This window comes from Oncorhynchus mykiss, chromosome 19 (genome assembly GCF_057628025.1).
Source record: "Oncorhynchus mykiss isolate SJ-2025 chromosome 19, ASM5762802v1, whole genome shotgun sequence".
Lineage (NCBI taxonomy): Eukaryota > Metazoa > Chordata > Actinopteri > Salmoniformes > Salmonidae > Oncorhynchus > Oncorhynchus mykiss.
The window spans coordinates 40,892,699-40,917,325 of record NC_143040.1 but is presented as its reverse complement, the minus strand read 5'-3'; the positions used below and the strand labels follow the sequence as shown (position 1 = coordinate 40,917,325).

The following is a 24,627-nucleotide window of genomic DNA, read 5'->3' as shown; positions in this document are numbered from 1 at the left end:
CCTTGTTATTGTGCCCTATTTAAAAAACGTTGTTACAAGTCATACTGTAACATTTGGAAAGAGAAACCCCTACACTAGCACTCAATTGTGTGCAGAAAACCTAAGCGGTGGACTTGGTCCCTTGTTTTGGACTATCGACCACTGAAATAACATCGATCGTTGTTGACAAACATATACGCGAAACGGAGTTCAATAAACTAATCAAAGTATAACCTAATTAGACATTTCTGATAAGTAGTCGTGCAGTCAAGGGATAATTACTCAAACTTACCATGGATTGCTCTACTACTTTGTGCCAAGAGTATGATCCAAAGATAAATGGTCATCTTTTCAACATCTGGTTCACAGTTTGAGCCTCTTATTCACAAATCTACGAATTCCGAAGTTTTGAACAGTCGAAGCCCTGAGCTACATGTCCCTTCGGGGAGTGACTCCAAAGTAGGTTTCCGCACTAGAAAGTCACTACTTTGAGATTTATAGGGAACAATTCAACCAGGCGCGCTGATACAATTCACCAAGACCGAAATACCAGTAAAGTCCTGTCCGGGATGATAAACAAAGTATATGTTGTTTTCTTTTCCCTCATTAAGTAACCGACCACACTTCTTCAGATAAGTTGACGTGGACTCCGTCTATGGTGATTTACACGTTGTTTTTCTAGCCTCCTACTACATCAGGGTGTATTCATTACGTCGGTTGAATTGCAACATAAATCCTTTACTCCAAAAGTATAACGAAAACGAGTTTCCATTGGACAAATTGAGTTAGATCCCCCGTTTGCTTCCGTTAGAAAAACGTTTTGCAACAGAATTATCGTAGTGAATAAGCCTCTGGACAAAACGGTCAGTGTCCTGAGGAATGTCAATGTGCATGACTGCCGCCTAGTGAGAAATCTGTTCGTGTAACACCTATTGAACCTACAGAGACAAAGGCAATTGTAAAAGCAATTGTATTTAATGGGAAAATTTGTAATGAGTTGCAGAGTATATTAGGTTACTGCAAGTAGTACACAAAAATAAGGTTGTGACAATCTAATGTGAAGTGATCTTTTTACTGTACACGCGCACAAAGCTAGGATGGCAACAAAATCGAATCCGATTTAAGGAAACAAACTCAATTGAAATATTAAATAGAAACATTAATAAATGCAGTAAAAGGAAACATTAAAGTTAGGTAAATCTGTTAGTACAGTATATTGGCATAACTCATGGAGAGTATTCTGTTACAGTTCACTTCCATACATACACCTGATGTTAAGTTATATTTCTTGTTAATGACAGCCTGCTGGAGCTCCTCCTTCATAGAAAGGACCTCTGAGGTTGTTGTCAATCTAGTAATACAGGTTGAGATGCAGAGGCCCTTGTCAGACGAAATAATGTGAAGAGGATCCATTAACACGTGTTTGCGGGTCAAAATGAGAAAAGTAGAGGTGGTCATATTTTGTGTTTATCTGATATGATCACACTTTCAAAAAACAATGACAAGTTATTTAGAGTTAAATTAGAAAAATTGTGAGGATGTGTTCAACAGAAACTGAAGATAATAAATAATACAAATCAAGTCCAAATAATAAGACTAGCAATAATTGAATAATTAAATAAAAGAGTATGCTTGCTAAGAGTCGAATGGATTGGTTTACATTAAACGCTGTGCTTTTCTTCATTCTTTCCCAGCATAAAAAAAAAAATAAGCTCTGGTCCCGCGTGTTGTGTGTGCGGCTTGCCGATGCGGAACCTTCCTCAACTGAAAATAAATTACCAGGACCCTAGAAAACTTGGGCTGCCCATTCCAGATCCACAGAATAAGCAAGCCTCTGTGCATAAAGGAGTTCTCTCATTCTGGGTCTATGTAGTGCACTGCTTTGACATTCTGTAACTCTGTACTACAGCTTTCATTCAACTGGTTCCCCACCGGCACCGTCTCTTATAGACAAAAAAGTAAGACTTGGGCAATCTACCCCAGCCAACCCCCCCCCAACCCGGACGACGCTGCACCAATTGCGCGCCGCCCTATTGTACTCCCGATCATGGCCGGTTGTGATACAGCCCGTGTTCGAACCAGGGTCTGTAGGAACACATCTAGTACCGAGATGCCGTGCCTTAGACCGCTGCACCAGTAGAGACCATTTTAGCACAATGTACAGTCGTGGCCAAAAGTTTTGAGAATGACAAATATTAATTTTCACTAAGTCTGCTGCCTCAGTTTGTATGATGGCAATTTGCATATACTCCAGAATGTTATGAAGAGAAATCAGATGAATTGCAATTAATTGCAAAGTCCCCCTTTGCCATGCAAATAAACAGAATCCCCCAAAACATTTCTACTGCATTTCAGCCCTGCCACCAAAAAAAACAGCTGACATCATGTCAGTGATTCTCTCGTTAACACAGGTCTGAGTGTTGACGAGAACAAGGCTGGAGATCACTCTGTCATGCTGATTGAGTTCGAATAACAGACTGGAAGCTTCAAAGGGAGGGTGGTGCTTGGAATCATTGTTCTTCCTCTGTCAACCACGGTTACCTGCAAGGAAACATGTGCCATCCTCATTGCTTTGCACAAAAAGGGTGGCACCTAAATCAAGCATTTATCGGATCATCAAGAACTTCAAGGAGAGGGGTTCAATTGTTGTGAAGAAGGCTTCAGGGCGCCCAAGAAAGTCCAGCAAGCGCCAGGACCATCTCCTAAAGTTGATTCAGCTGCGGGATCAGGGCACCACCAGTATAGAGCTTGCTCAGGAATGGCAGCAGGCAGGTGTGAGTGCATCTGCACACACAGTGAAGCGAAGACTTTTGGAGGATGGCCTGGTGTCAAGAAGGGCAGCAAAGAAGCCACTTCTCTCCAGGAAAAGCATCAGGGACATACTGATATTCTATAAAAAGGTACAGGGATTGGCCTGCTGAGGACTGGGGTAAAGTCATTTTCTCTGATGAATCCCCTTTCCGATTGTTTGGGGCATCCGGAAAAAAGCTTGTCCTGAGAAGACAAGGTGAGCGCTACCATCAGTCCTGTGTCATGCCAACAGTAAAGCATCCTGAAACTATTCATGTGTGGGGTTGCATCTCTGCCAAGGGAGTGGGCTCACAATTTTGCCTAAGAACACAGCCATGAATAAAGAATGGTACCAACACATCCCCCAAGAGCAACTTCTCCCAACCTTCCAGGAGCAGTTTGGTGACGAACAATGCATTTTCCAGCATGATGGAACACCTTGCCATAAGGCAAAAGTGATAACTAAGTGGCTCAGGGAACCAAACATCAATATTTTGGGTCCACGGCCAAGAAACTCCCCAGACCTTAATCCCATTGAGAACTTGTGGTCAATCTTCAAGAGGCGGGTGGACAAACAAAAACCCACCATTTCTGTCAAACTCCCAGCAGTGATTATGCAAGAATGGGCTGCCATCAGTCAGGATGTGGCCCAGAAGTTAATTGACAGCATGCCAGGGCAGATTGCAGAGGTCTTGAAAAAGAAGGGTCAACACCGCAAATATTGACTCTTTGCATCAACTTCATGTAATTGTCAATAAAAGCATTTAACACTTATGAAATGCTTGTAATTATACTTCAGTATTCCATAGTAACATCTGACAAAAATATCTAAAGACACTGAGGCAGCAGACTTTGTGAAAATAAATATTTGTGTCATTCTCAAAACTTTTGGCCACGAATGTACTACAAGCATAACCTGCTTCGGTTAAATAACTAAAGACAACATTTCGGTCAGAAATTAATAGCTAAGTATTCAATATGCAATTTATGAATATCATTAAAGTGAGTGCACTGTCCATCGTTCACATAGTTCTCTGTCACCATCAATGGTGTCCTGTTGTTTTCATACGCAGTCCTGTAACATGCTCCTGATCAGTCCTTCTCTACAGTGGTCCTTCTCCGTTGTAACCTGTTGCCGCAGCAGTGCAGAAGCCATATTTACTGTAGTACACCACAACCACTTAGAGAGGGTGCTTGAGGGTAGATCACAAGCTGGACTCAGGGGGATGCTCTCTTTCTATTGTTCAGGCAAATTTCTTTTTGGTTGCAGTGAAGCGCTCCATGTACTGTGGGGTAAACAACAAATTAGATGAACAAATAGGCACATCTGAGGCTGCGACACCACAGACAAAATGAGAACTATAAGATACGCCCTTTGAGTAAGAACTGAATGGTGGTCTAATTTGAGTATGATAATAGGCAGGTGGTCCTATTTAATGGTTGGGGCTATATTTGACCACAGATTATGTCAAGTGCAGGGATTATGACTAAAAAAAGAATAGCAGTCTGAACCACAACTTTCTTCAGTTGATCCTTCTCAACATTGAACAGGAAATCCCATTATTGTTTAGCTAGAACACCACTTTAGAAACAGTATTTGTTTCTACGCTGCTCACAAAAATGACGTCAACCATGGGGAGGAACGATATTTAAAACAGTTGAGTTTTAAAACGCATGAGCTGTTTTGTTTACAATCGATATTAAAGACAGCATAGAGCAGTAGCTTGACTGTTCCTTGCTTTAACCTTGATCATTCATTTAGCAGCGGGCTGAATGTCAAAGAAACAAGCATCTGTTTCACGACTCACCTTCTCATACCCTTCCAGGTCACGCATATTCTTCACCTCGAACAGGTTGCCCTCCACGGAAAGCAGGGACACCTGGGAGGTGGTGAGGATGGACACAGGGATGGAGGTAAGCTCCAGACAGTTCTCCTCCAGTCTCAGCACCTTCAGCCTCTGGCAGGTGGACACCTCCACAGACACCACTGAAATCTGGGATCATCATTTATATACACAGCACAAAAACATAAAAACGTGTTGGTCCCATCTTTCATGAGTTGAAATAAAAGATTGCAGAAATGTTCCATATGCACAAAAAGCTTACTTCTCTCAAATGTATTTACAAATCAAATGTTTGTCACGTGCGCCAAATACAACAGGTTTAGACCTTACAGTGGAATGTTTACTTACAAGCCCTAACCAACAGTGCTATTTAATTTTAAAAAAATAAAAAATATTAAGTAAACAATAGATAAGTCAGTGACAGTGAGAATAACAGTAGTGAGGCCATATAGTAGTGAGGCCATATACAGGTGGTTCAGGTACAGAGTCAATGTGCGGGGGCTCCGGTTAGTCAGGCTAATGGAGGTAATATGTATGTGAATGTATACTTAAAGTGACTACGCATAGATGATAAACAGAGTAGCAGCAGCGTAAAAGATGAGTTGGCGAGGGGGGCTGGACAACAAGCAAATAGTCCGGGTAGCCATTTGATTATCTGTTCAGGAGTTTTATGGCTTGGGGGTAAAAGCTGTTGAGAAGCGTTTTGGTACTAGACTTGGTGCTCCGGTACCGCTTGCCATGCGGTAGCAGAGAGAAGTCTATGACTGGGGTCTTTGACCATTTTTAGGGCCTTCCTCTGACATCACCTGGTGTAGAGGTCCTGGATGGCAGGCAGCTTAGCCCCTGTAATGTACTGGGCCGTACGCACTATCCCCTGTAGTGCCTTGCGGTCGGAGGCCAAGCAGTTACCGTACCAGGCAGTGATGCAACCAGTCAGGATGCTCTCGATGGTGCAGCTGTAGAAACCTTTGAGGATCTGAGGACCCATGCCAAATCTTTTCAGTCTCCTGAGGGAGAAAAGGTTTTGTCATGCCCTCTTCACGACTGTCTTGGTGTGTTTGGACCATTCTGGGATAATGGTGTTGATGTGAGCCATTACCAGCCTTTCAAAGCACTTCATGGCTACGGACGAGAGTGCTACGGGTCTGTAGTCATTTAGGCAGGTTACCTTAGTGCTCTGGGCACAGGGAATATGGTGGTCTGCTTGAAGCACGTTGGTATTACAGACTCAATCAGGGACATGTTGAAAATGTCAGTAAAGACACATGCCAGTTGGTCAGCACATTCCCGGAGCACACGTCCTGGTAATCCGTCTGGCCCAGCGGCCTTGTGAATGTTTACCTGTTTAAAAGTCTGACTCACGCCGGCTGATCACACAGTCGTCTGGAACAGCTGATGCTCTCATGCCTCAGTGTTTCTTGCCTTGAAGCGATTTAGCTCGTCTGGTAGGCTCGTGTCACTGGGCAGCTAGCGGCCGTGCTTCCCTTTGCAGCCTGTAATAGTTTGCAGGCCCTGCCACATCTGACAAATTCCACAATGTGGAAAATAGTCAAAAATAAAGAAAAACCCCGGAATGAGTAGGTATGTCCAAACTTTTGACTGGTACTGTAGATTAGGTACCTGGTTAAAATTGGTGCACTATATCTATTAGCTGCTAAAGGCACTTTATGTCACTCAAAATGTCAAGCTTCTGCCTCTAACCCTAGGAAACTATTTTCCACCTTCTCCCCACTCCTTAATCATCCACCCCCTCTCTCTACGCGGACAACTTTGTCAACCACTTTGAAAAGTAGGTAGACGACATCCGCTCCTCATTCACTCAGCCTATTGAGTCCACCGGTCCCACTCACACAGAACCTTATACCTTGATCTCTCTCCAGATGAAATCCTGCAACTTGTGAAGTCTGTCAGCCTGACAACCTGCCCACTTGGCCCCATCCCCTCCTCCAGACCATCTCTAGAGACCGTCTCCCATTCCTCATCCCTGACTACTGGCTGCGTCCCCTCTTACTTCAAAATCCCTCACTTCCTCAAGAAACTAACACTCAACCCCTCTGACATCAAAAACTACAGACCGGAATCACTTTCTTATTTTTCGAAAAAACTTGAAAGTGCCGCCTCTGATAAACTCTCTCGGTATCCCTCTCAGAACGATCTTCTTGACCTTAACCAGTTCAAGACGGTACATCAACCAAGACTGCTCTTCTCCAGGTCACGGAGACTCTCCACACTGCCAAAGCGGACTCTCTCCGTTTGATGCTTCACAGTGCCTTTAATACTGTGAACCATCAGATCCTCATCTCCACCCTCTCAGGGCTGGGCGTCTCAGGCTCTGCACATGCTTGGATTGCATCCTACCTGGCAGGCCGCGCCTACCAGGTGACATGGAGAGGATCTGTGTCTGCACAACGTACTCTCACTACTGGTGTCTCCCAGGTCTTGGTTCTAGGCACTCTCCTCTTCTCTCTATACACCAAGTCAGTCGGCTCCATCAAATCCTCACATGGTCCTTCTTATCATTGCTATGCAGATGACACTCAACTACTTTTCTCCTTCCCCCGTCTGACACCCAAGTGGTGACACGCATCTCTGCGTGCCTGGCAGATATTTTAGCTTGGATGTCAGCCCTTCCACCCCAACAAGACAGAGCTGCTGCTCTTCCCCCCGGGTGGAAGGCCTGCCCGGTCCAAGACTTCTCCATCCCGGTTGACAACTCCACGCTGTCCCCCTCCCAGAATGCAAAGAACCTTTGCGTGACCCTGGACAACACCCTGACATTCTCTGCAAACATCAAAGCAGTAAATCGCTCCTGCAGGTTCATGCTCTACAACATCTGTATAGTATAACCCTACCTCACACAGGAAGTGGCGCAGGTCTTAATCCTGGTACTTATTATCTCCCGCCTGGACTAAGGCAACTCGCTGTTGGCTGGGCTCCCAGCTTGTGCCATCTAACCCCTGAAACTTATCCAGAACGCCGCAACCCACCTGGTGTTCAACCTTCCCAAGTTCTCCCGCTCCTCCGCATACTACACTGGCTTCCAGTTGAAGCTCGCATCCACTACAAGACCATGGTAATTGCCTATGGAGCAGCAAGAGGAACAGCCCCTCCCTACCTTCAGGCTATGCTCAAACCCAGAGTACTCCATTCTGCCACTTCCGATACCTTGGTCTGACAGCAGACTCACTGCCCATCTTCTGAAAACGTGAAACCCTACCTCTTCAAATAGTGTCTTAAATAATCTCAAAGCACCCCTCATCTCCTTTTGTGAACTTCGCACCTGATCCCCCCCGTACTAGCACTGACTTTGCTGATAGCAAGTTAATTGAGGAAAAATGTACTTACTATGACTGAGATATTTGGCTGTCTTAAGATAAATACAGTCACTAAGTCACTCTGGTAAGAGTGTCTGCTAAATGACTAAAATGTAAATGTAGGGAATACACAGCTGTACATTTCGATGAAACATGGTGAAGCCCCAAAATTGCATTCCTTGGAAGCCTGTGTTTCAGACATAAGGAAGTGGATGGCGGCAAATGTTGTACTTTAAACTCGGACAAAACAGAGATGCTAGTTCCAGGTCCCAAGAAACAAAGATCTTCTGTTGGATCTGACAATTAATCTTGATGGTTGTACAGTCATCTCAAATAAAACTGTGAAAGACCTCGGCGTTACTCTGGACCCTGATCTCTATTTAGACGAACATATCAAGAATATTTCAAGGACAGCTTTTTTCCATCTTCGTAACATAGCAAAAATCTGAAACTTTGTCCAAAAATGATGCAGAAAAATTAATCCATGCTTTTGTCACTTCTAGATTAGACTACTGCAATGCTCTACCTTCCAGGCTACCCAGATAAAGCACAGAATAAACTTCAGTTAGTGCTAAACACAGCTGCTAGAATCTTGACTAGAACCAAAAAATGTGATCATATTACTCCAGTGCTAGCCTCTACACTGGCTTCCTGTTAAGGCTATGGCTGATTTCAAGGTTTTACTGCTGACCTACAAAGCATTACATGGGCTTGCTCCTACCCATCTGTCCGATTTGATCCATACCTACACGTACGCTACAGTCACAAGATGCAGGCCTCCTTACTGTCCCTAGAATTTTTAAGCAAACAGCTGGAGGCAGGGCTTTCTCCTATAGAGATGAATTTTTATGGAATGATCTGCCAATCCATGTGAGAGATGCAGACCCAGTCTTGACCTTTAAGTCTTTATTGAAGACTCATCTCTTCAGTAGGTCCTATGATTGAGTGTAGTCTGGCCCAGGAGTGTGAAGGTGAAGGGAAAGGCACTGGAGCGACGAACCACTCTTGCTGTCTGTCTGGCCAGTTCCCCTCTCTCCACTGGGATTCTGTCTCTAACCCTATTACGGGGGCTGAGTCACTGGCTTACTGGTGCTCTTCCATGCTGTCCCTAGGAGGGGTGCGTCACTTGAGTGGGTTGAGCCACTGAGGTGATCTTCCTATCCGGGTTGGCACCCCCCTCGGGTTCATGCCGTGGAGGAGATCTTTGAGGGCTATACTCTGCCTTGTCTCAGGGTAGTAAGGTTGGTGGTTGAAGATATCCCTCTAGTGGTGTGGAGGCTGTGCTTTGGCAAAGTGGGTGGGGTTATGTGCTGCCTGTTTGGTCCGGTAGTATCGTCGGGCAGGGCCAGTGTCTCCCGACCCCTCCTGTCTCAGCCTCCAATATTTATGAATTTAAGTGTATATATTTATTTATTTCTCACTCACGAGGAGATAAACCCTAGGACCATGTCTCAGGACAACCTGGCCTGATGACTCCTTGCTGTCCCCAGTTCACCTGGTCATGCTGCTGCTCCAGTTTCAACTGTTGTGCCTGTGGTTATGGAACCCTGACCTGTTCACTGGACGTGCTACCTTGTCCCAGACCTGCTGTTTTGGACTCTCTCTCTACCGCACCTGCTGTCTCTAACTCTGAATGATCGGCTATGAAAAGTCAACTGACATTTACTCCTGAGGTGCTGACCAGTTGCACCCTCTTCAACCACTGTGATTATTATTATCTGACCCGGCTGGTCATCTATGAACATTTGAACATCTTGGCCATTTTCTGTTATAATCTCCACCCGGAACAGCCAAAGAGGACTGGCCACCCCTCAGAGCCTGGTTCCTCTCTAGGTTCTAGACTTAAGGGAGTTTTTCCTAGCCACCGTGCTTCTACATCTGCATTGCTTGCTGTTTGGGGTTTTAGGCTGGGTTTCTGTACAGAACTTTGTGACATTGGCTGATGTAAAAAGGGCTTTATAAATAAATGTGATTGATTGAATAAATATGGTGCTATTTGAGATGCACCAATAAACACCTGATTACCTGGTTCTGGTTGAGATTGATCTCAATGGCCTGCAAGGCCGCCACCTCAGCAGGCACCGCCTGGATGTGGTTCCTGGACAGGTCCAGAACGTCCAGGTGTCGTAGGGAGCCAAGGCCAGCAGGAAACTCCCGGAATTTGTTCCCTGACAGGCTGAGGGTGCGCAACGCTTTCAGCTGTCCTACAGTGATAGGGAGCTGCGTCAGGTGGTTCCCGTTCAGCATAAGAGTCTCTAGTTTCTTCAGCTTTCCAATTTCATCTGGGAGACTTGCTGTGTACACACAAAACACACACACACACACACTTAATTCATAGCCTAGCTAAAGAGATTGATTGAAGCAGATGAACGCACATAAATAACCAATGCCAGTAATGGTCATTCATTATTCAGTAAAAGCAAAGTTTAGAAAATTTGTCAACAGATGCTGTCGTATGACAGACGGTAACGTTGAGGATGCAACAACCACTTACTGAGTTTATTACAGTTTAAAGTCAGACTCTTCATCTGAAGGAAGTTTCCTATGGCAGCAGGTAGCACTTCGATCTTGTTGGAGGACAGATCTACAGTCCGCAGGTTTCCAGTCAACCTCTGGAGCTCCTCTGGGAACTGAAATACATTAGCGGCAAAAAAATACATACTTTCAAACCGTCCAAGACAAAAACCACAACTGAATGGAATTCAGCTAAATAAACAAAGCACCCGTTATAAGGCTGTTGTGGAGTGTGGACATTTTAACAGTCAGACTATAGGATGTGCTCTGTGTGTGTGTGTATATGACTGTTACCTCGGGAAGACCTTTCCCTGTCAGCTGAAAGATCCCAGTCTTCTGTGAGTTCTCCAAATGGGCTTTGATTGCATTGTTCCCCATCTTTGTTGTAGTTACCTGGTGATGCGGTCCTCCGAAGTGATGGTCTTCAACTCGACAGTAAGTCACACACTTGTAATTATCTAACCTATTATTATGATGGTGGTGCCAGATAATGTGGGTCTGCCTGCTACTTGGTTTTCAGTGTGGCCCCTGAAAGAGATAATTGATTTTGTATTCATCACGGCTGTAGGCCATTAGGCATTAGCTGACAAGCAAGGAAAGGACAATGAGGTCAGAAGTTGGTTAGCCATTGCTGCTAGCGATCTTACTACTGACTGTCCAAGGCAAACTTTGAGACGTTCATGCAAATTATTGACTTTAGAAGTACTATGGCTATTAGCAAAGGGTAATAACGTTATCTGTACTTTCAAATACAATTTTCCCAAATTATGGTAAATATTTGGAGGATACTGTTAGCATAGCTAGCGAGTAAGACCAACTGGGATTTGTTTACAGTAGTTAGCTAACTGATAACGTTACTTACCTTGCGGGCTGATTTGAAGTCCTTCTCGTGCAGTAAATTACGTATCTGCAAATGGTAACTAACATATTAGGAACATATAACTATGAGGATTGTTGGACTAGTCAAACCTAAACAATTAGCTAGTCGCCTAGGACATACTGTGGCTAATCCTGCATCTCGAACAACAAACATGTCGCTGGGAAGCCAGCAGTTTGTAGTGGTGGGTCGTTCGTGAACGGATCTTTTGGATGCATCCGTAAGAAAGCCGTTCATTCGGCTCCTTGATTTGCATACTGGTACTACTGCTTTTTGAGCAATTTCTTTTTTGCTGCAGATAAATTACACAATAATTATCTATAGAGGGTGTATCCTGACTGCATGAACAATAAATAATGGGGAGCGCGTCAATCTGGTCCACGCTGAATTTTCTTTTTTTTTTTGTATTGCGTAAAAAAAATCGAATAATTTGGTCAGTAAAAAAAGTATTTGAACGCGAATTTCACAATCTGACATACATTGGATATTTTCATTTTCTTCGTGGGTCTAGAACTTCTAGGTCGATGTTTAATATTGCAGAGGGTTTATTGTTTTTTTGAGGTCGGTTTATATTTGACTATTAAAAAATTATCCGATTTCAGTTGGATTATTTAATGAAATAATGACGTTACAATGATTTTAGGAATTCCTAAACCAGAAATAGTGAACATTCATTGCCAAAGCATTGAAAATATTCCATTGTCTCTGTCAGGTAGACATCAATATAAAAATATGAAATAAAAATATCAGTTGTGTATATTATATTTAATTCCTTAAAGTAATCATCTCTGCTCAGGCAGTAGCAGTCAGATAATCTAACATTATGTGCTCCCCATACTGTACTACCCAATACTCAGGTTATGGATGTGTCACTGCAACCTTAAAGGTCCTCAATGATGTCGCTATTGCCCTTGATTCTAAGCAATGTTGTGATGCTATTATTATTGACTTGGCCAAAGCTTTTGATACGGTAAACCATTCTATTCTTGTGGGCCAGCGGAGTATTGGTGTCTATGAAGGGGTCTTTGGCCTGGTTTGCTAACTACCCCCCTCAAAGAGTGCAGTGTATAAAGCAGGGATGCAAACTGGTGAGGGCCCAAAAAGGTGATACTTTTTTTTTTTTACACTGAAACATGCAAAAAAAATCCCTGCTATGAGGGATAACATTTTTATTTTTTATATATCAGCTTTAAAATGCTAATTTCTTATGACAGGCTGGATCCTTTCTTGAAATGCAGGTTTTAACTAATTAAACAACAAATTATATGATCTACATGATCAGTATCTGTGTGCAAAATAAAAAGTGGTTAATGTGAACCTAACTCGCAGCTAAAAAATTTAAGAAAACCAATCCAATGTTATTTGTTGCCTAGACTTTACTGCAAATGACAAGTCCAGAGAAAAAAAACAATACACTAATATAACAGTTAGCCACGACAGCCTTTATAATAGGGACATGAAGTAGCCTAGTGGTTAGAGCGTTGGGCCAGTTACTGAAAGGTTGCTGGATCAGATCCCTAAACTGTCATGGATCAAATCCCAGAGCTGACAAAGTAAAAATCTGTTGTTCTTCCCCTGAACAAGGCAGTTAACCCACTGTTCCCCGGAAATAAGAATTTGTTCTTAACTGACTTAGTTAAATGAAAATATAATAGAACACTTGTGACCACACACATCTAAATATTGCACTTGGGGAAAAAACATCTTAAAGTAGAAATAGAATGAAACAGGCATTTATTTTTGCTCTATTATAGTGGGCACTATAGTAGACATCGATCAAGTGCACCAAAAAAAAAAATGTTCACTGAAACATTCACTAAAAAATGTAATAATCTTCCTCACTCACACACACGTGTTACTCTGTGTCAAGTTCAACACAACAAAAGCAATGTCTTATTACATTGTACACTTTCTGCCTGTGGACATCTGTTCTACAATGTGTCAGAAGCAGAGCATGAGACCCGTTGTTGGCATAATTGATCTCTTTCAGCTGGCATACCCCATTTTATCCACTGTGTTGAAAAAGTGAGAAAGAGGAAAAGTGTGTGGTGTTCCTTTCATCTCAAATAAAATTGTATTGGTCACAAACACATGGTTATCAGATGTTATTGTAAGTGTAGTGAAATGCTTGTAGTGACATCCAGTTTAAGCTAGGCCCAGTTCCAGCTAACGTTACATTTAATCCCTGAATCCACTTGTTAAACAAGCAATGCCTCATTTTCACCTAATTCTCTCATTCTTAAAATTAACCACATACTGTAAAGGGAAAATATTAGTTCATATATAGTAGTTAGTTCATTAGCTAGTTAACATTTCACATAGATTGCCAGGGTCCAGTAAGCAACTAAAGTTTAGAACTTGAGGAATGGCAAGGAGTCGTATACCAGTTAATACTATAGCGAATTGGTTAGGTTATTAATGTTAGCTCATCTGATGTTGTAATGTTAACTAGCTGCCTAACTTTAAACTCAATTATTTGTTCAGCTAAATTGGCTAATGTTGCTCAACAGTTTTCTAATGGATAATTCGATCCAGCTAGCAAGATAATTAACAATGCCAATTTCGGCGAATTCCGCCGAAAGGTGACTAGTTTGCATCCCTGAGTCAAAACATCTGCTGTCTCAACCACTGCCTGTCACCAAGGGAGTACCCCAAGGCTCAATCCTAGGCCCCACATTATTTTCAATTTACATCAACAACATAGCTCAGGCAGTAGGAAGCTCTCTCATCCATTTATATGCAGATGATAGTCTTATACTCAGCTGGCCCCTCCCTGGATTTTATGTTAAATGCTCTACAACAACGCTTTCTTAGTGTCCAACAAGCTTTCTCTACCCTTAACCTTGTTCTGAACACCTCCAAAACAAAGGTCATGTGGTTTGATAAGAAGAATGCCCCTCTCCCTACAGGTGTGAATACTACCTCTGAAGGTTTAGAGCTTGAGGTAGTCACTTCATAAAAGTACTTGGAAGTATGGCTAGACGGTACACTGTCCTTCTCTCAGCACATATCAAATCGCAGGCCAAAGTTAAATCTAGACTTGGTTTCCTCTATCGTAATCGCTACTCTTTCACCCCAGCTGCCAAACTAACCCTGATTCAGATGACCATCCTACCCATGCTAGATTACGTAGATGTCATTAATAGATTGGCAGGTAGGGGTGCCCTCGAGCGGCTAGATGTTCTTTACCATTCGGCCATCAGATTTGCCACCGATGCTCCTTCCTTATAGGACACATAATTTCACCGTAGTCCTCTGTAAACTGGTCATCTCTGTATACCCGTTGCAAGACCCACTGGTTGATGCTTATTTATAAAAACCCTCTTATGGCCTCACAGCCCTCATCCTCCACATACAACACCTGTTCTGACAGTCACATTCTGTTAAAGGTCCCCAAAGCACACATTCATCCCTGGGTCGCTTGTCTTCTCAGTTCGCTGCAGCTAGCGACTGGAATGAGCTGCAACAAACACTCAAACTGGACAGTCTTTTCATTCAAAGACTCAATCATGGACACTCTTACTGACAGTTGTGGTTGCTTTGGATGATGTATTGTTGTCTCTACCTTCTTGCGGTTGTCTGTGCCCAATCATGTTTGTACCATGTTTTGTGCTGATACCATGTTGTGCTGCTGCCATGTTGTGTTGTGTTGCTGCCTTGCTATGTTGTTGTCTTAGGTCTCTCTTTATGTAGTGTTGTCTTTTGTCTTGATGTGCGTTTTGTCATATATATTTTAATCCAAGACCCCATCCCCGCAGGAGGCCTTTTGGTAGGCCGTCATTGTAAATAAGAATTTGTTCTTAATTGAATTGCCTGGTTAAATGATTAAATAAAACATGGAAATACTGTCTTTAGTCATCCTATTTAGCTAGCCTGCCTATTGTACTGCAGAGCTGTCTGACTATTATTTGTTTTTACTAGTTCTTCAAAGTAGATAAGGTATACTTTCACGAACTGTCTGTCCCTTTCGTCGTTCTGTTGTGTAGGCTAAATTCACCTCTCGTGTGTATTTTACAGAATTTAGCATGCGTAAATGTGTATCAGTCCAGAGATCTGTGAACAATGACGAGACGATCATGTGAGTCGGTGTCCCAAAAGCGGAAGGCAGGCGACAAGCTCAGGTCCAAAATAAACCCATAGAAACGCATTGGGTTTATTTTGGACTAATTTTGGCGAGTGAAACCTCTCGCTTCGCGTTGTCTAAATCTCTTTAGCCGGAAATAATGGCGCAACGGATTATGCTTAATTACTACATTTCTGCGCTGAACTAGGTTGAATATTCGCTTAATGGAAACTAGAGTTCTTGACTTGATTTCTCTTTAGAGAAACGGCACGTCGGGATCACATATAAAAAAATAAATGGAATTCAAGTAATTGAACAGAAGTCGGTAAATGAGTTGTTTAAGAACCAAAAAAGCGAAATATTGGTTAATAGCTCAGCACTAATTGTTAAGCATTTTGAACAAAGAGCCTTTTGGGAGCTAAATGAGCCGTCTCTTTTACACGAACTGACCCACATTTGCCGGCTCTGTGTATTGGCAGCAATGTGATGGGAAGTTCGGATCTTTTCGACTCGTTCAGTCAAAACAATAAATCTTTCGACTCATTTTGTTCATTTGAGTCAGTTATGCCCAGAGCACGCATGACCCCTTGTCTGCGAACGATGAACTTAAAACTCGAGAGGCATGATTCTACAAGCCTCTCGTTTACGTCTTTCAACATAGGTGGCTTATTGGAGCTGTCATTTGTGACAGACTTGTAAACGTGTTTAAATAATGCATATTTTTGATTGCTAGGCATACAGATACGATTGTCTTCATACATTTGAAACGAGTCTAGTTGAGGCCGCAACCAGACTAGATTGTTAACAACTCTTGGCGGAAAGCATTGCTTGATGGTGATAAGCACCGCAATGGGCTTTCTCGGACTGCAGGCCCACAACGATTAGTTCGAGTTCGAGGCTGTGTCCTTAACATTCAATACATTAATTACATTCACTCTTGCACCATGCCCGATCAATTAGTTCAAAACATATGCCATAGTCGGGAGACCATCTCTGTAGCCGCTGCCGGAGGAGCGTATCATCTAGCAAACTCAGGTCAAACGAACGACTAAAATGAGCGAGTCACTGAGAAAAATGAATCATGACCTGAGTCAGTAAAAGGAGTCGTTCAAAAATAACGAATCGTTCGTGAACTGCACATCACTACAGTAAAGTTAGAGCGGGAAGTCCGGAAGTAATTTCTTCACCAAAGGAACAACATCCGCGGGCTAAATTTGAAAAAAAATATTTGGTCGAAAATTGGTAAGACAAATGGACTTACACTGTAAAATGTTGGTGTATATGGGTAACTATATACTAAACTAGTAGTTGTGGGAATGTGGTAAAATTAGGTTTTCTATCTTAACGTAGACAAACGTTGCTTTCTCAGTTAGCTAACAGTAACGTTAGCTAGCACAACATTGCTAGCCTCTGCGAATCCGAGTGTGTAACGTTAATGGACACTAACTAGCCACGTTCTATATAACGTTAGCTAGCTAACTTAGATTCGCTTGTTATATTGAGTACGAATCTTTGCTTTTTTTACAGCTACATATTTTCCAAGGTTGACCCCACCGCTCTTACGAATGAATCCGTGGGACATTGCTCCATATTCAGTGACACCAGTTGCAAGTCTTTTGACCAGATGCGTCGCCTCGGGTGTTCTTTCCCAGGTGAGTGCATGCCGAGCAGGAGTGTTTTTAACTAATTCATCGGGCAAGAGTGAATGTAATTAATTTATTATGGAATGTTATCGACTCGAACTCGAGAACTAATCGTTGGGGGCCTGCAGTTCGCAAAAGACTTTGCGCTGCTTATCACTCTCACTGCAGTCAACAAATACATTCCGCAAAGAGTCGTTCACAATCTAGTCTGGTTGCGGCCACAGCTAGACAGGTGGGTATAATTTGTGGAACGTTCCAACAGGAATTTGTTCCAAAAACTTCGTAAATAACAAGGTTGCCAACAAACAACCCATACAAAGTTGTATCGCGGCGGAATAAGATACCGGGTAGGAAGTGTGCTATTTCAAAGTGTTTCACTCACCACGTTTATTCCGAAAAATGTCTGTCCTCACTCTGGTAGCCAATGGACAAACGTGAAGAAGAAACTACGTGGCGAGTTTATGCCTATTCGGCAGCTAGGTGAATTGATCATGCTACTTTGTATGCGTTGTTTGTTGGCAACCTTGTACTTTACGTTTTTGGAACAGATTCCTGTTGGAACGTTCCACAAATTATACCCACCCCAACTAGACCTCGTTTCAAAAGTATCAAGACAATCTTATTGGTATGCCTAGCAATCAACACATGTGCATTGTTTAAACACGTTTACGAGTCTCAGTCACAAATGACAGCTCCAATAAGCCACCTTTGTTAAAATACATAAACGAGAGGCTTGTAGAATCATGCCTTTCGAGTTTTATGTTCATGGGCAGGGGGTCCTGCGTGCTCTGGGCATAACTGACTCAAATGAACAAAATGAGTCGAAAGATTTGTTCTTTTGACTGAATGAGTCAAATATCAGAGTCAGTAAAAAGATCTTAACTTCCCATCATATACTACCAGGACCCAAAATGAATGCAATCAACTTTCACCTGGTGCAAAACACACCTACACCTTGGTATAACAGAGATTATAAACTGGGTGGTTCGAGCCCTGAATGCTGATTGGCTGACAGCAGTGGTATATCAGACTGTATACCACGTTTATGACACATGTATTTTTACTGCTCTAATTACATTGGTAACCAGTTTATAATAGTGATAAGGCACCTCAGGGGGTTGTGGTATATGGCCAATATACCACGGTTAAGGGTTGTGTCCAGGCACTCCGCAATGCATCTTGCCTAAGAACAGCCCTTAGCTGTGGTATATTGGCTATAAACCACACCCCGTGCCTTATTGCTTAGTTATAAACCTGGTGGTTCGAGACCTGAATGTTGGTTGGCTGAAAGCCATGGTATATCACACCGTATACCATTGGTATGACAAAAAATATAAGATTTATTGGTCTAATTACATAACCAGTTTATAAAAGTGATAAGGCACCTCAGCCATGGTATATTGGCTATATACCACAAACCCCCCCGAGGGCCTGGATCCATGCATTCCGTGTTGTCATACATAAGAACAGCCCTTGGCTGTGGTGTATTGGCCATATACCAAAACCTCCTTAGGCCTTATAGCTTAATTAGATAATATTTTTGGAGCAGAATTATTTGAGAATGTTGCCATCTCTAGGAGGGTTGTTTGGGTACCCTTGAAGAAGAGTGCATGCAGTGCATTTGGAAAGTATTCGGTCCTCTTCACTTTTTCCACATTGTGTTACGTTACAGCCTTATTTTTCCTCATCAATCCACACACACTACGCCATAATGACAAAAGCGGGTTTTAGATTTTTTTTCTCCACATTTTAATACCTTATTTACATAAGTATTCAGACCCTTTGCTATGAGACTCGATAGGACTGACAGAGCTCCAGAGCACTCCACCAATTCTTTATGGTAGAATTGCCAGATGGAAGCCACTCCAGTAAAAGGCCCATGACAGCCCACTTGGAGTTTGCCACAAGGCACCTAAAGGGCTCTCAGACCATTTTCACAGTAAAGTCTATACTTTTTATATTTGGCGCATGTGACAAATAAGGTTTGATTTGAAGAACAAGATTCTCTGGTCGAATGAAACCAAGATTGAACTCTTTGGCCTGAATGCCAAGCCTCACATCTGGAGGAAACCAGGCACCGCTCATCACCTGGCCAATACCATCCCTATGGTGAAGCATGGTGGTGGCAGCATCATGCTGTGGGGACTGAGAGACTAGTCAGGATCAAGATGAACGAAGCAAAGTACAGAGCACTCCTCAATTAAAACCTGCTCCAGAGCGCTCAGGATCTCAGACTGAGGGCTCACTTCACTTTCCAACAGGACAATGACTCAAAGTACACAGCCAAGACAATGCAGGAGTTATATCGGGACAAGTCTTTGAATGTCCTTGAGTGGCCCAGCCAAAGCCCGGACTTGAACTCGATCAAACATCTCTGGAGAGACCTGAAAATAGCTGTGCAGCGACGCTCCCCATCCAACCTGACAGAGCTTGAGAGGCTCTGCAGATAAGAATGGGAGAAACTCCCCAAATACAGGTGCACCAAGCTTGTAGTGTCATACCCAAGAAGACTCGAGGCGGCTGTAATCGCTGCCAAAGGTGCTTCAACAAAGTACTGAGTAAAGGGTCTGAATACTCATGTAAATATGATATTTGTAAAAAAAAAAAATAATAATAGTAATAAAAAACGGTATGCTTTGTCGTTATAGAATAAGGCTGTAATGCAACAATGTGGAAAAAGTGAAGGTCTGAATACTTTCCGAATGCACTGTAGTTGCTTTTCTACCGATATCCTAGGCCATCACACTAAGAGTCTCTTTCCTTACAGGAGGATGTTGATTCTGTCCCTAGAGAACCCCACGTCTTTTCCCCACATCTCCTGGAAGCTGAACAGCTCATCACTATGGAACGGGAGCTTGACAAGGTAACGTTACAAACAGGTATTCTTGTATTAATTAGTGCACATAATAGCAATACATTTAGCAAGAAAACAAGTTTATTGGACATGTTCAGGTAGTCCCTCCCCGTTCCAGTCCGTTTTCTTCCATTTGGTGCCTAGTGACTACAATCCTGGTTTGGTGCCAGACACCTGTCCTGTTTGATGCAGAGATATGCATTTACCTAACTTAGTTCTATTTGTTTTAGATCAATCTAGAAATGGAGTTGTTGAAGTTGGAAAAAGAAAGCGCAGATGTCACTCACAAATTTTATTTGAGTAAGTGGGGATGTGGTACTTTTCCTTTGTGGTGTCTTGAGATTCAAAAGGTAGGTAGTATGTAGCAACATTGTCAGATACAAACATGTTTAATGTTTGGAGGGACAGCCAGACTGATGTAATTGTCTGGTCATAAATTAATAATTGAATGTGTTTCTTATAGGTCAAAGGTTTACATCATTGCAGCAATTCACCTCCCATCTGCAAGATGTGCTGAGAGAACAGGCAAGCCTGCGCCGAAGACTGATGAAACCACTGTGTCAGACTAACCTGCCCGTAGAGGCAGATCTTCACAGGTGAGCTAACTTTTATTTTTGCATGCACTGACAACACTGTGTTTACAATATTCTTGAATTCTGTACACAGGAAGATGCCCTGATGTTTTTGTGATGTTATATTGCTGAGTGTACCTTTTTGAATTGTATTCTCCCAGTTAACAGAGGAATGATGGTCCTGTTTTATAGATATGTGGTGGAGGTCATGAGGATGGTGGTGGACTTCATTGAGAACTTGGAGGCAAAGATAAGCACTGTTCGTTCTATTCCCACCATTGATGATTCCATGAGCAATCTGGTGAGTTCTTTCAGTCAAAACCCTATCCCCAGGCCAGATGTATTGCAAGTCCTAAACTGCCATGGGTTGTGTTCAGTAGAATGCATGTAGCTACGTTTTGTACAGTATCTTCCTCTTGACCCCTTTTTATCCTCTATTTTACAAGCCTACCCCTTACCCCAGAATAATAACACTTTTCAGGTTGTTGAATTTATACTAGCTAATGGTAGTAAGTAAGCATTGTCTGAGCCAGAATGGCCCATGTTATTGTTAATACTGTACTGTGATTGTTCATGTTAATTTTATACATTGTACTCTCTCTTTCTCAGAACAATGGCATAGCTCAGCTCCTAGCCCAGGTGACAGAGGTGGAAAGACTCTCTAAACAGATTCTACAGTGGAGAAGTCAAAACAGCAGCACTTCCATCAATGACATCACTACCTGAGAGCAAGGTGAGTCCCAATTCTTCACCTTTTTCCTGAAGTGTGCACTTGCCTGTCATGGATTCAACAAGGGTGGAAACTCCCTACAGCCAATGTTTACATGAATCCACTGCTTTCAAATCCATTATTTTAAATTGGAGTGTGCAAGTAAACACTTTGGGAGAAGGGTGGAGAATCGGGACGCAACCAAAGTCAAACCTTTCAGAACGCTTCAATGGACATTTGTCAGTTATACATGACGAGGATTATGTGTTCTGAAAATGTTTGACAAATGTCTCATTCAGAGAGAATGGGTGTTGTGTTACTTTACAACATTCCCCTTAATGTGCTTTTTTATGTTAATTTTGATTCTAACTAATGCTATCTTTGTAAATAAATCTATCTTGTTAATATTTGGACTGTGCGTACCCTGCGGACGATGGAGCCGAGTAGCTATGTCACAATGAGACCTCCCGATTGGCGCAGCAGTCTAAGGCACTGCATCGCATTGCTTGAGGCGTCACTACAGACCTGTGTTTGAGCCCAGGCTGTGTCACAGGCGGCCGTGACTGGGAGACCCATGAGGCGGCACACAATTGGTCCAGCGTCATCTGGGTTAGGGGAGGGTTTGGCTGGCAGGGATTTCCTTGTCCCATCGCACTCTAGCGACTCCTTGTTGTGGGCCAGGCGTCTGCAAGCTGACGTCGGAACTTAGGGGAATTGCAGCGATTGGACAAGACTGTAACTACCAATTGGATATCACGAAATTGGGGAGAAAGAGGGGTAAAAGTACAACAACAACAAAATAACAATGGGGCTGTCTCGTCTGTGGACTCTGAATTACACTTTCCTCTCTCTAACTATCAAACACACACATAATTCCATTGTTGATGGGTGTTACTGAGATGAGAATAAGGACAAGAGAGGGAAAATACTAGTGAAGAGCCTACTTTATTGCCAAGACTTTGTGGACACAACTGAAATACACAAATAGACTAAAGCAGAGTTGGAAAAATATCCATAAATTCAGACAGATACACTTGTACAGTGCAAATGAAAACATTATTTAAACTTCCCATCTATCATAACTACAGTCTGACTGTGAGAGCCGTAGAGTCAGAGCCAAAAGCAATAAAGTGAATGTAACAATCTGTTTCCTTGCTGTTCACTATGTACTGTGCCTTCGGAAAGTTCTCAGACCCCTTGAGTTTTACGTTACAGCCTTATTCTAAAAATTGATTAAATATATAAAAATCCTCCGCAATCTAGACACAATATCCCATAATGACAAAGTGTAAACAGGTTGTTAGACATTTTTGTAAATGTATTCAAAATAAAAAACAAAAATACCTTCTTTGCATAAGTAAAACCTTTTGCTATGAGACTCAATTGAGCTCAGGTGCATCCTGTTTCCATTGATCCTCCTTGATGTTTCAACAATTTGATTGGAGTCCACCTATGATACATTTTATTGATTGGACATGATTTGGAATGGCACACACCTGTCTATATAAGGTCCCACAGTTGACCGTGCATGTCAGAGCAAAAACCAAGCCATGAAGTCAATGGAGATGTCCGTAGAGTTCCGAGACAGGATTGTGTCGAGGTGCAGCATTGAAGGTCCCCAAGAACACCGTGGCCTCCATTCTTAAATGGAAGAAGTTTGAAACCACCAAGACTTCCTAGAGCTGGCCGCCCGGCCAAACGGGGGAGACCAAGAACCCGATGGTCACTCTGACAGAGCTCCAGAGTTTCTCTGTGGAGATGGACCACCATCTCTGCAGCACTCCAAAAATCAGGCCTCTAGTAAAAGGCATATGACCGCCTGCTTGGAGTTTGCCAAAAGGCACCTAAAAGACCCTCAGACAATGAGAAACAAGATTCTCTGGTCTAATGAAACCAAGATTGAACTCTTTGGCTTGAATACCAAGCGTCACTTCTGGAGGAAACCTGGCACCATCCCTACAATGAAGCATGGTGGTGGCAGCATCATGCTGTGGGGATGTTTTTCAGCGGCAAGGACTGGGAGACTAGTCGGCATCGAGGCAAAGATGAACGAAGCAAAGTCCAGCCAGATCGTTGATGAAATCCTGCTCAGGACCTCAGACCGAGGTGAAGTTTTCCCCCTCCCAACAGGACAATGCAGAAATGGCTTCGGGACAAGTCTCTGAATGTCCTTGAGTGGCCCAGCCAGAGCCCAGACTCGAACCCGATCGAACATCTCTGGAGAGACCTGAAAATAGCTGTGCAGCTATGTTCCCCATCCAACCTGACTGAACGTGAAAGGATCTGCAGAGAAGAATAGGAGAATCTCCCCAAATACAAGTGTGCCAAGCTGTTAGCGTCGTACTCAAGAACACTCAATGCGGTAATTTCTGCCAAAGGTGCTTCACCAAAATAAGGGTCTGAATATTTTTTTGTAAATGTGATATTTCATTTTTTTATATTTGCAAAAAGATTTAACTGTTTTTGCTTTGTCATTATCTGGTATTGTGTGTAGACAAAGTTTTAATATGTTACAATGTAACAATATGTGGAAAAAGTCACGGTTCTGAAGACTTTCCGAAGGCACTGTATGTGTACATACACACCATTGGCCTGGCACTAGATATGTGATTTAATGCTTGGCATATCAATGAACCTGGCCAAAGCAGATGAGGGCTCCTTCTCACAAAGACAGGCTGATTCATATGAGCAGGGTGTCATCGACTGAAGAATTTGAAAAGTGGGACACTTGGGCTATTTTAGACTTGTCTTTAGCGTAATTGAATTCTGTCTGTACAGTAACCACAGCTTTTGCTATGTGTATATAGTGTAAGGATTTGTTTGTAAGCGACTTGCCAAGTTAAATCAAATATAGCATTGTTAGTCAATCCAATTCAATTCAATCAAATGTATTTCTAAAGCCGTTTTTACATTACCTGCTGTCACAAAGTGCTGTACAGAAACCCAGCCTAAATCCCCAAACAGCAAGCAATGCTGATGTAGAAGCACGGTGGTTAAGAAAAACTGGAGGGTGAAATTATGATTGAGCTGTGTTTATTGTGTAATTTAGCATTTTACAGTACTAAGACTTACAACTTATATAAAGTGTGGTTGTTATGGTAATAACGGAGGTTGGCGTTCACGCATGTGCTATTCTGCTGCATACCACAAGTTGTCAGCTTTGAGCTATGTAGGGGGACTGTTCCCCAAACTGCAATTTTGGAAACCGTTGCAAAATATGACAACTGTGAAACATAACATGCAGTGAATAACAAATACGCGATACGGGTGGATGACTAGAAAACCTTTCTTGACCCTTACCTAAAAGCTATAATTTCCTTTCAGGCCCCAGCGAGGTTCGAACTCGCGACCCCTGGTTTACAAGACCAGTGCTCTACCACTGAGCTATGGAGCCGGTTGTTGAGGTAAGAATGTAATGGCATTTGATCACGTGATGTCATAGAGCCATTTCGAAGTATTTTACTTCAA

General features: G+C 42.7%; 3 protein-coding genes and 1 non-coding gene across 7 annotated transcripts in view; 1 reads left to right on the top strand and 3 right to left on the bottom strand.

The window, feature by feature from the left end:
- The window catches only part of tyro3 (TYRO3 protein tyrosine kinase), a 31,598-nt gene extending 30,695 nt beyond the window's left edge, over nucleotides 1-903 (bottom strand). Inside the window, exon 1 of one of the 2 annotated variants that reach the window (XM_021573920.3) lies at nucleotides 272-903. In XM_021573920.3, coding sequence (XP_021429595.3) covers nucleotides 272-326 — 55 coding nt within the window. In that variant the 5' untranslated portion in view covers nucleotides 327-903. The remainder of the gene's footprint in view (nucleotides 1-271) is intronic. The other variant, XM_021573921.3, reaches the window with a different exon arrangement.
- Nucleotides 904-938: 35 nt separating this feature from the next.
- Nucleotides 939-11,731, bottom strand: LOC110497657 (leucine-rich repeat-containing protein 57). 2 transcript variants are annotated; one of them, XM_021573919.3, is made up of 6 exons: nucleotides 11,304-11,731; nucleotides 10,736-10,969; nucleotides 10,422-10,557; nucleotides 9,953-10,221; nucleotides 4,578-4,763; nucleotides 939-4,055 (listed from the first exon to the last, which is right to left on the bottom strand). In XM_021573919.3, the coding sequence occupies exons 2-6, from the start codon at nucleotides 10,817-10,819 to the stop codon at nucleotides 4,014-4,016; spliced, it is 717 nt and encodes a 238-aa protein (XP_021429594.2). In that variant the 5' UTR covers nucleotides 10,820-10,969; nucleotides 11,304-11,731; the 3' UTR covers nucleotides 939-4,013. The 2 variants fall into 2 exon arrangements, with proteins under 2 accessions (XP_021429594.2, XP_090067136.1); XM_090211010.1 differs by having other exon boundaries at nucleotides 10,835-10,969; nucleotides 11,304-11,727.
- A 4,405-nt stretch (nucleotides 11,732-16,136) lies between these two features.
- Nucleotides 16,137-21,566, top strand: haus2 (HAUS augmin like complex subunit 2). Of its 2 annotated transcripts, none has more exons than XM_021573918.3 (7): nucleotides 16,137-16,623; nucleotides 16,909-17,033; nucleotides 19,792-19,887; nucleotides 20,109-20,178; nucleotides 20,342-20,474; nucleotides 20,643-20,751; nucleotides 21,060-21,566. In XM_021573918.3, the coding sequence occupies exons 2-7, from the start codon at nucleotides 16,947-16,949 to the stop codon at nucleotides 21,174-21,176; spliced, it is 612 nt and encodes a 203-aa protein (XP_021429593.2). In that variant the 5' UTR covers nucleotides 16,137-16,623; nucleotides 16,909-16,946; the 3' UTR covers nucleotides 21,177-21,566. The 2 variants fall into 2 exon arrangements, with proteins under 2 accessions (XP_021429593.2, XP_021429592.2); XM_021573917.3 differs by having other exon boundaries at nucleotides 16,493-16,666.
- Nucleotides 21,567-24,481: 2,915 nt separating this feature from the next.
- Nucleotides 24,482-24,553, bottom strand: trnat-ugu (transfer RNA threonine (anticodon UGU)). Its single transcript has one exon. It is a non-coding gene; the product is annotated as a tRNA-Thr (tRNA).
- Nucleotides 24,554-24,627: the final 74 nt, after the last annotated feature.

What these genes read in the sequence shown, in the direction of transcription:
- LOC110497657 (XM_021573919.3), bottom strand. Translation starts at nt 10,819, where the DNA reads ATGGGGAACAATGCAATCAAAGCCCATTTGGAGAACTCACAGAAGACT. An exon ending in TCAATCTCAACCAGAACCAG is followed by an intron (nt 4,764 to 9,952) that starts GTAATCAGGTGT and finishes TGATGATCCCAG; the next exon opens with ATTTCAGTGGTGTCTGTGGA. An exon ending in ACCTGGAAGGGTATGAGAAG is followed by an intron (nt 4,056 to 4,577) that starts GTGAGTCGTGAA and finishes TTTACCCCACAG; the next exon opens with TACATGGAGCGCTTCACTGC.
- haus2 (XM_021573917.3), top strand. Translation starts at nt 16,633, where the DNA reads ATGGACTTACACTGTAAAATGTTGGTGTATATGG. An exon ending in TGGAACGGGAGCTTGACAAG is followed by an intron (nt 19,888 to 20,108) that starts GTAACGTTACAA and finishes TATTTGTTTTAG; the next exon opens with ATCAATCTAGAAATGGAGTT. An exon ending in CACTCACAAATTTTATTTGA is followed by an intron (nt 20,179 to 20,341) that starts GTAAGTGGGGAT and finishes TGTTTCTTATAG; the next exon opens with GTCAAAGGTTTACATCATTG.